This window comes from Mustela lutreola, chromosome 7 (assembly GCF_030435805.1).
Source record: "Mustela lutreola isolate mMusLut2 chromosome 7, mMusLut2.pri, whole genome shotgun sequence".
In the NCBI taxonomy this organism is placed as follows: Eukaryota; Metazoa; Chordata; class Mammalia; order Carnivora; family Mustelidae; genus Mustela; species Mustela lutreola.
This window is the reverse complement of record NC_081296.1, coordinates 151,440,039-151,449,844: the sequence shown is the minus strand read 5'-3', so window position 1 is coordinate 151,449,844 and position 9,806 is coordinate 151,440,039. Positions and strand designations below refer to the sequence as shown.

The 9,806-nt window shown below is 52.2% G+C and overlaps 1 protein-coding gene across 1 annotated transcript in view; it reads right to left on the bottom strand.

The window, feature by feature from the left end:
- Nucleotides 1-2,912: 2,912 nt before the first annotated feature.
- TDRD9 (tudor domain containing 9) overlaps nucleotides 2,913-9,806 on the bottom strand; it is an 83,396-nt gene continuing 76,502 nt past the window's right edge. The window contains exons 34-35 of the mRNA XM_059183284.1: nucleotides 4,870-4,942; nucleotides 2,913-3,612 (exon numbers count right to left, since the gene is read on the bottom strand). Of these exons, the coding sequence (XP_059039267.1) occupies nucleotides 3,511-3,612; nucleotides 4,870-4,942 (175 nt within the window). The 3' untranslated portion in view covers nucleotides 2,913-3,510. The remainder of the gene's footprint in view (nucleotides 3,613-4,869; nucleotides 4,943-9,806) is intronic.

Here is a 9,806-nt window from a genome sequence, read left to right as displayed (position 1 = left end):
TCAATGGGAAAAAGGACATTTGTCTCTTCAACAAATGTTGGGAAACCCGGACAGCCGCGCAGGAGAGTGAAACTGGACCACTTTCTTACACCACACACAAAATAAACTCAAAATGCTTTAAAGACCTAGATGTGACACAGAAAACCATCAAAACCCTAGAGGAGACCACAAAAAGACCAAAAAGCAGAAACCTCTCCGACCTCAGTCACAGCTACTTCTGAGGAGACATGGTGCCAGAGGCAAGGGAAGCAGGGGCGAAGACGAGCTCCTGGACTTCATCGAGATCGAAAGCTCCTGCACAGCAAAGGAAGTAGTCAGCAAAACTGAAAGGCAACCTATGGAATGGGAGAAGATACTTACAAAATGTCTTGTCAGATCAAGGACTAGTATCCAAAATCTATAGAGAACTTACAGAACTCAACCCCCCAAAATAATCTAGTTAAGAAACGGGCAAAAGGCAAGAACAGACGCTTTTCCAAAGCAGACCCCGATGGCCCACAGACACATGAAAAGATGCTCACCACCACGCATCAGGGAAATGCCGATCCAAAGCACAGTGACGTATCACCTCCCGCCTGTCAGAAGGCTAAAGTCAACAGCACAGGCAACAACAGGTGCTGGCGAGGATGCACAGAAAGGGGAGCCTCCTACACTGTTGGTGCGGCCACTCCGGAAAACAGCGTGGAGGTTCCTCAGAAAGCTGAAAATAGAGCCCCCCTACGACCCAGCAATCGCATTACTGGGTATTTACCGCAAAGACACAAACGTAGCGATCCGAAGGGGCACGTGCACCCGAATGTTTATAGCAGCAACATCCACAATAGCCAAACTATGGAAATAGCCTAGGTGTCCATCCGCAGATGAATGGATGGAGAAGATGTGGTGTATATACACAGTGGACTGCTACACAGCCATCAAAAGAAATGAGATCTTGCCATTTGCAGTGACGTGGATGGAACTAGGAGGTATTATGCTGAGCGAAATAAGTCAGTCAGAGAAAGACAATTATCATATGCTCTGATATGAAGAATGTGAGAAACAAGACAAAAGATAATAGGGGAAGGGAGGGAAAAATGAAACAAGACAAAACCAGGAGGGAGACAAACCATAAGAGACTCTTAATCTCAGGAAACAAACTGAGGGTGGCTGTGGGGGCGGGGATGGGGTGTCTGGGGACGGACAGTGGGGAGGGTGTGTGCTATGGTGAGTGCCGTGAATGGTGTAAGCCTGATGATTCACAGACCTGCACCCCTGGGGAAAATAATACATTATACGTTAATTTAAAAAACACATGGTGCGCGTATATATATAAAACAGAATACGACTCAGCCACAAAAAGGAACTGAAGTCTGGCCATTTGCAACAACACGGATGATCTAGAGAGTGTGAGGCTGAATGCACTCAGTCAGAGAAAGACACACAGCTCCGTGATCTCACTCACATGTGGGATTTAAGAAAGAAACGAGCCAAGGGGAAAAAAGAGACAAACCAGAGAGACAAAGCAGCGAACAAACCACGGTGGGCAGACAGGACGTGGGGGGCGGGGTGGGGATGGAGGGGTGCAGGCCAGGCGAGCGCCCGCTGGCGTTCGGAACGGCAGGATCGTGTACGGTGCCCCTGAATCCGGTATCACACCGCACATTAACTAGCTGGACTTTAAATAAAAACTCTAAAACACCACAGGACCAGAGACACGTGCGGGTGAACAGCAACTTCAGGCCATGAGGGGAAGAGAGGCGATCAAGTGTGCTACTGGCTTTTGCAGGAGGTCGTGCGTACGAGCTCGCTGTTGTGATGACGGGGACCCTGCAGTGTGGACGCGGCTGCAGGGCTGAGGGCAAGCAGGGACGGGAGCGCGTGAAGCCTTCGGCCTGCACCGGGCCCGGCACCAAGTCAACCACGACTACGGCGGAATCGAGAATCCGGATTTACTTAACACAAGACTTAGCAAAATGCAGGCAATTCCAGACCAAAAAAAGAAGAGCCGGAATGGTTTCCTTTACGGATTAGAACCAGAGAAACAAAGGAGCTGGGTTACTCAAGGCAAGCCGCCCAGCACTGGTGACCGCCTTCCCCCTCACCTAACTGGACCGCGAACACGCAGGAAGCACAGGGACCCCACCCGGCTCGCCGCGGCGCCCGCCGCAGACCCCGGCCGTGCGAACGGCCGATGCAACACCCCGCGTCCTTGCCCACGAGGCGCTGCTGGAAGGACAGGCGGAGCGCGGACCGTCAAGCCGGACAAACCCGCGACCGCTCGCGGGCATCGCGGAGAGCTGGGCCGCCGCGTGGCGCCCACCCCCCGCCGCAGCTGAGCAGCGCATTCCCGGGACGCCCCACCTGGACCTCCTCAGCTCACAGCTCAGCAAGAACCGGGGCACAAAGGAGACGCGGGCGACAGCACGAGGAAGGTCACGACGGCTCACTGTGACACACACACAGCGCTGGCCCCCCAGCAGGCCCACAAGGCCCAAGGGAGTGCCGGCTGGGCCCCCAGTTTACAGGAGCTCCCCAGACTGGAGGCTTCCCAGTGCGCCCACATGAGCTCCCAGTCACCACCCCACGGACCCCCGGCACACACGCTCTTCGGGTTTTCTCACACGCTTCCAAGCGCCCAGCTGGAACCCGCTGGCCGAGGCGGACCGCTTTGCTCACGCTTCTACTCGCCCCTGCGGACCCCCACGGCAGCACCCCGACACCCACGCGAGCCGGCAGGGATCTCCTCCTGTGGGCTTCATGGTTGCTGCCGTTCTTAGGCAACCCCGACCCCGACCCTGACGGGAGTTCACTCTCACAAACAGGCCCGCACTCCTCTTGGTCAGTTCTCTAAATTCTAAAGCTTTAGAGTGAAATACATGGTAATCTTCTAGACTAAAAACTTCCAGAAACAGAAACTTAGTCTAAAGCTTTTATTGCTTTAACGTAAATGTATTAGTTGCCAGGTAATCAGATTTCCAGAATTTAGACTTAGAATTATAACATAGATAAAAATCTGCAATATACAAAACTGAAGTTAGTTTTACCAAAATTAAATATTTTCCCACACGGAAAAAAAAATTAGAAACTGCCACATGGTTCTGAGAAACACGCAGCTCTCCACTGTGGTGAACTGAGGTTTGGGGGTCACGGTTCCCCCGTCTCACCGTGACAAACAGAACACACTAGCACATACCGGAACCTTACGTGCTCAGCTACCTATGGTTACCTGAGTAGAGTTAAAGCAAAACAGAGCTCGTCTGCCCCACAAAGTCTTCGTTCAGTTTTCCCCAAAATCTTCAACACAGTGATTTTCTGTTTCTAGAAAAGACCAGACTCTCCAATCCTTCCCACCTGAACAGAAACACCGCTCTCCAGCCGCCGTCCACGCAGGAGGAGAAAGAAGGGGGAGAAGACCTTTCGGACGCAGCGGGCCAAGACTGTGACGTCCAGATGCCGAGAAAAGCCGGTCGGCAGGGGGAGGCTTCATCCAAAACTGTGTGTGCGGCGGGCCTCGGTGCCTTCGGGAGGAGCCTAGGTGCTGAGAACAACCAGTCTGTGGAGCTGGTAGAGAAAGGTGTTCTTCCCTCGGCCACTCTCCCGGTCAGCCTGCTCCATGACCAGCTTTGGATCAACCTGGGGACAGACAAAAGGACCAGTCGGACCCTTCTAGAAAATGGACCCTTACGGACATCAAGTAAAATACGTAAACGAGTGAATAAAATTAGACCCAGACACATGGACGTGTAGGACAGGAGTCAGGAGTCCATCAGTCTCCAAGCGTATTTCCAGAATGCTGCCCTTCTCTCTAGCACTGACTGCTGTACGTCTGACAACCCTCCTTTAACAATACAGTGACCTTCACTCGAAGGTCGCACGCACACACCCTTCCTGTGTATGCAGGAACTGCGACTTCGTTAAATATGGGTATGTTTTCCAAATCACGTCAACCACAAAATAAAGTTCTGTTTTCACAGAGCCCACAGGAGAGGCGGCGGGCGCCCCTGCTGTCGCCCAGACAGAGCCCTGTGACACAGGGAGCAGGCTCCAGGGTCGGGTCCTGAGCACTCTAAGGAGGGACCCCGGTCACACGCGCACAGAAGGAGAGCTTCCTTTGGGCTCAGGATGGTAAAATAGCACCCCAGGGGCATCATCTCACTTCTACTGCGATGGTTTATTTACAAAAACACCCTTGGCTCGAGAACTAAAGTGGGAAGCCCCTCCTTAGGGTCCCGCCCCTTGAGTTAAATGTTACTGTTTCCAAAACTTGGCATGGAAATGTCCAGGCACCCCAGATGGGCCCTGCCCTCCTTCCCCACTGCTGTGGACTGACCCGCACCCCGAATCCATAGGCTGAAGCTCTCATCACCACTGTAACGGTGTCTGGAGATGGGGCCTTTGGGGGGCGAGTGGGGTTACATAAGGTCACAAGGGGGAGGCCCCCACGATGGGCTTAGAGTCCTTCTCAGAAGAGCCATGAGGGAGAGACCCCCTCTCTCCACCACATGAGCACACAGCACAAGGGCACGTGTCTCCGAGCTGGGAAGGGGGCTCTCACCAGATCCGGGCCCGGCTGTGCCCGAAGCAGGAGAAGATAGAGTCTGCAGGCGAAGCCACCTCGGCTGCGGTGCACGGAGAGCCCGAGCAGCCCGGGGCAGCACCGACGTGCCCGGACGGCTCACCCGGACGCTCCCTCTGCTTCCACCAGAGAGGCAGGACTGTCGCCCGGGCCTCACAGAGAGCACAGCATCCAGACACAGCCACCCCAGGAACCAAAGAGCCGCCCACTCTGCCTGTCCCCTTCTATGCCCTCAGGACTTGCCACAATCCCAGCTCTGCACCTGCCAAGTCCGTCGCTCCCAGGGGCTCCCCGTGGCGCTATTTCTCACTCACCTGATTCCACTCATACGGCTTTTCATGCCACTTAGGGACAATTCTCTGTCTTGGCTTCAACTGACAGAACAAACTAAAATTACAAAAAAAATTTAAAAAGAAATCATTGTAATTATGCGTCAGTAACTGAAAACACTATCATTAAAAAAAAGTTATTTATTTTTGTAAAAGAGAGCGAGCGAGCACACGAACAGGGGAAGCAGCAGGCAGAGAGAGAGAAGGAAGCAGGCTCCCCGCTGAGCAGGGAGCCCGACGCGGGGCTTGATCCCAGGACCCTGGGAGCATGACCTGAGCCGAAGGCAGACGCTTAACTGACCGAGCCACCCAGGCCCCCTAAAAAGAGATCTAAATCCATAATTATAACTGCAGTAAGTTTTTAAAAGGTCACGATTTACGTAGTTATGACCAGGGAACATTTTAACCCCTGTCCACGCAGGAGATGCAGAAGACCAACCCATGTCCCCCCGCGCCTCCACAGCAACAGCGCTGCCCGTCCCACACACGGCTGCCTGAGGGGACCTCGGTGTGTCCCATCTCCTACTCCTAGACACCTGGGTCAGGTGGAAATGCCATGAAAGGCACAGAGAGGTAGAGCCTCCCAGCATTGACAGAACAAAGCCTGGAAATCTCACACCCCCAAACAGCTGTAAAATTTGACAAAATTGTCCAAAAACCCACAAACCCCCAAACATTTGAAATTCACCGAGAACAGGTAGTTAAGCATTCATTCCCAGAGCACTCCCGGATGCGGGTGAGAACAGCGGTATCGTCGGGGCTGCAGCTCCTGCGGGGGCCTAGCTCCTCCCACCCACCGGCTCAGCCTCGGGCCCCAGCGCGGCCCAGCCAGACCGGCCGCCAAGCCCAGCGCCCTCACTGCCAGACTGAGTTCACTTGATCAGGTGCCGAGAGAAATGCTCCATCTGGCAGCCCCAGCAGCAGAAATAGTAAACCTGGTCAGAAAGAAAGGGAAAAGCCCACAGCTCTGCCAGCCTTAGGTCACGGTCCTGCTTGGGCCCAGAGCAGACCAACAGACAATCTCAGAGCCCAAGAGGGAGGTTTGGGAATGGGAGTACCAGAGGTCCACACAGGCCCCCCACACATCCCCTGGCAGCTTCAAGGCCACACACAGGCAGCCAAGACTCAGACGGCGCTGAGCCAGCCAAGCAGCCCGGGATGGCCAGGCGGGGGGTGCGCACAGCAGAGCCCTGGGGGAGTAAGAACTGGCAAGAGCCCAAACTTGTCGGAACTGCGGCTGCTTTCCCCAAGCCACATACGCATGTCCCGGCAGAGGGCGGGATCCCCAAGCCACACACGCATGTCCCAGCAGAGGGCAGGATCCCCAAGCCACACACGCATGTCCCGGCAGAGGGCAGGATCCCCAAGCCACACACACACACACACACACACACACACACACACACACACACACACGCATGTCCCGGCAGGGGGCAGGAGCTTAAAGGCTTAGGGACTCAGCGCACTTCTGACTAATCACCCTCTGAGCACTGCGCGGCGCACACACAGGGACGACTCCCGGTGAGCCAGGCTGAACACAGACAGGAGAACCGAAACAGAAACAGAACGCAGGCATCGGTGGCCTCACAACACGGCGGGAAGCCTGCCCTGCGGAGCCCGAATGGGGCTTGGTCCCTACACTACTACACCACATCCCAGAAACAGGAGACATGAGCAGACAGATGCTCCTCCAGAAAAGACATCCAAGTGGCCAACAGACACACGGATAAGTACTCAGCATGTCTCGGCATCAGGGAAACGCAAATCCGCACCACAGTGAGAGCTCACCTCACACCAGCCAGAACGGCAAAGTTAACGACTCGTGAGACGACCGGTGTCGGTGAGGACGCGGGGAACGGGGAGCCTCGCGCACTGCCGGCTCCGGCTGGGGCAGCCGCTCTGGAGACCAGCTCGGAAGTTCACCAGGAAGCGAAACCAGAGCCACTGTACGGCCCAGCAATCGCACTACTGGGTACTTCCTCAAAGAACACAACACAGTGATCCGAAGGGGCATGTGCACCCCAATCTTTATAGCAGCAACGTCCACAACAGCCAGACTGTGGAAGGAAAGAGCCAGAATGTCCGTCGACAGGTGAATGGACAAAGACGCTGTGGTCCATGTATACGAGGGACTATCAGTCGCCAGGAAGAATGAATACTTAGCATTTACATCGACGGGGATGGAACTAGAGGGTAATGTGCTGAGCAAAATAGGTCAATCGGAGAAAGACATCGATCGTGAGGTCCCACTCATGTATGGAATATAAGAACCGGAACATATAACAAAGGGGGGAGGGAGGGAAAAATAAAATGAAATCAGAGAGGGAGGCAAACCATAAGGGACCCCGAACTCTAAGAACCAGAGGGCCGCTGCCGGGGAGGGGAATGGGGAGGGGCGGCGGGCGGGCATTCACGGGGCGCGGCATGGAGCGAGCGCTGGCTGTCACAGGAGACCGACGAAACACTAAATTCTACCCCAGAAACTAAAAAAATTTTGAAAAGTAAAAAAATAAAATGGGCACTTTTCATCAAAAAACTGTGAGTCAGTTTGCAAGAAGTAGGAATGTATGACCCACACCCAGGGGAAAAAAGCAGCCAAAAGCAGCTGAGCAGGCCCGAATGTGGGTTTAGCAGGCAAGACTTCAGAGCCGCCATCGTGAGTACACACAAAGAATTCCAGCGAACCACTTCTAAATACGAGAAAATATGGCAACGACTCAGAGATAACCGCATAAGAATTAAAAACTACATAAAAGTACAATTACCGAAACGGAAACGCCCTTACAGCGCACCACAGCGGCGGGCCTGAGACAGCAGTCGGGGGGCAGTGCCCGTAATACAGACAGACATCCGTCTGGGGGCGCCTGGTGGCTGCGTCGGCTGTGCGGCCAAGTGTTAAGATTTTGGATCAGATCAGGGTCTGGGGGGGCAGGGAGCCCCAGGTCGGGAACCCCTGCTCAGCAGGGGGTCTGCGTGAAATCTCCCTCCCCCTACGCATGCACACGCACACCCTCTCTCTCTAAAAGTAAACCTTCAGAAAAAGAAAAGGTTACAAAAGAAGATTCTCAACAACTTTCTGTAAATGAACTAGTCAATTCAAATGAACAAATCCCTAAAAGACATAAACTACCAAAACTGACTGAAAAAGAAATAGAAAATCTGAATAGACCTAAACACAAGAAATTCATTTAGTAACTAAAAATTTCCCTCGCAAAGCAAAGTCCCAGCTCAGGTCGCTTCACTGGAAAATCCTGTCAAATATTTAAAACGCATTCCTGGAAGCCAGTTTCACCCTGATACCGAACCAGAGACATCACAAGACAAGGACAAACCAACCACCCTCATGAGCACAGATGGAAAAATCCTTTAACAAAACTATGTTGCAAACCATTTACAAGTCTATAAAGAGATTCCACACCATGTGGAATTCAAAACGGAAACTAAGGCTAGTTTGAACACCCCAGAAGCAAGTAATAAAATGTACCATATAAATTGGATGAAAATAAAGAAAACAAATGTAATTACCTCAAGGACAGAAAAAATATTTGGCAAAATGCAATGTCCCTTTTGACAAAAGCTCTCAGCACGCTGCGGACAGCTGGGGACATGCGCAACCTGGCAAGCAGCCTCCGTGGAGAAGCCGCAGCCAACCCCCTCCTAGCGAGTGGCCAAGACCCGCACAAGAGCAAGATTCTGCCACGCCGTCTCCACGCCCAGCGCGCTGTGAGCTCCAGCCAGTCCGGAGCAGGAGAGAAGTGAGGAGCACACGGGTCGGTGAGGAAGGAGAAAGCCTGCCTCACTCACAGCTACGATCGTGCATGAGAGAGAGACCCCAGAGAATCTACAGAAACCACCAGTACTGATAAACCAGCTTAGTCAGGTCACAGGATACAGATCAGCACGTGAAAATCAGTTCCTCATTTCTAGCAACGAACAAGCCAAAAATAAAATAATTTCATTCACAATAGGATCCAAAAGACTAAAATATTTAGAAATAATTTACAACAGTCCAAGATCTGCACGTCGAAAACGATAAAAACAAGTGAAGAAAAGTGAACCGAGAACCACCGAGCAAGCCCTCTTCGCACAAGTCAGTACGGCTAAGCTGCTGATTCTCACCAGACTGGCGGTGGATCCAGCAAAATCCCTACCACAGGTTCCGAAGGCCAGCTGTAGACTAACAAGCTGGTCCTGAAACGGATGTGGAGGTCCCGGCTGGCTCCGTAGGGGGACGCAGAGCTCTTAGTCTTGGGGTTGTTGAGTTTGCACGCCACGTGTGATACAGGGATTACTTAAAAATTAAAAAAAAAAAAACAAAGAAAAATGTGTATGAAAAGGATCTAGAATAGTATGCATAATTTTGAAAAAAACAAGAACAAAACAGGAAGATTAATATGAACCAACTCCAAGACCTGCCATCAAACTACAGCAATCCAGACAGTACAGTGTTGGCATAAGACAGACGTAAACAGGGCGCCTGGGGGGCTCCGTGGGTTCAGCTTCTCTCTCTGGCTACTTGTGATCTCTATCACATAAACAATCTTTTTTTAAAAAAGACAGACATAAGCAGAACAAAACAGAAAGTCGAGAAATAAACCTCTACAACATTTGTGGCCACAGGTGCCAAAGCAGGTCAGCAGGGGAGAGTGGGGCTTCCCAGCCGACGGGCTTTATAACGAGTTCATCTGTGACAAAATGAACTTAGAATTTCACATCTACACCACACAAGTGAAATCTCAAAACAGACCCAAACCCAAATACACCAAGCAAATGTGAGCGTTAAAGGGAAAAAGAGCAGAAAACTTCTATGACCTCAGGTTTCGCAAAGATTTTTCAGATATAACACCAAAAGCAGAATCCGTTTTTTAAAGAAGACAAGCAGATGCCGTCCAAATTAAACACCATGTTCTTCAGGGGACACC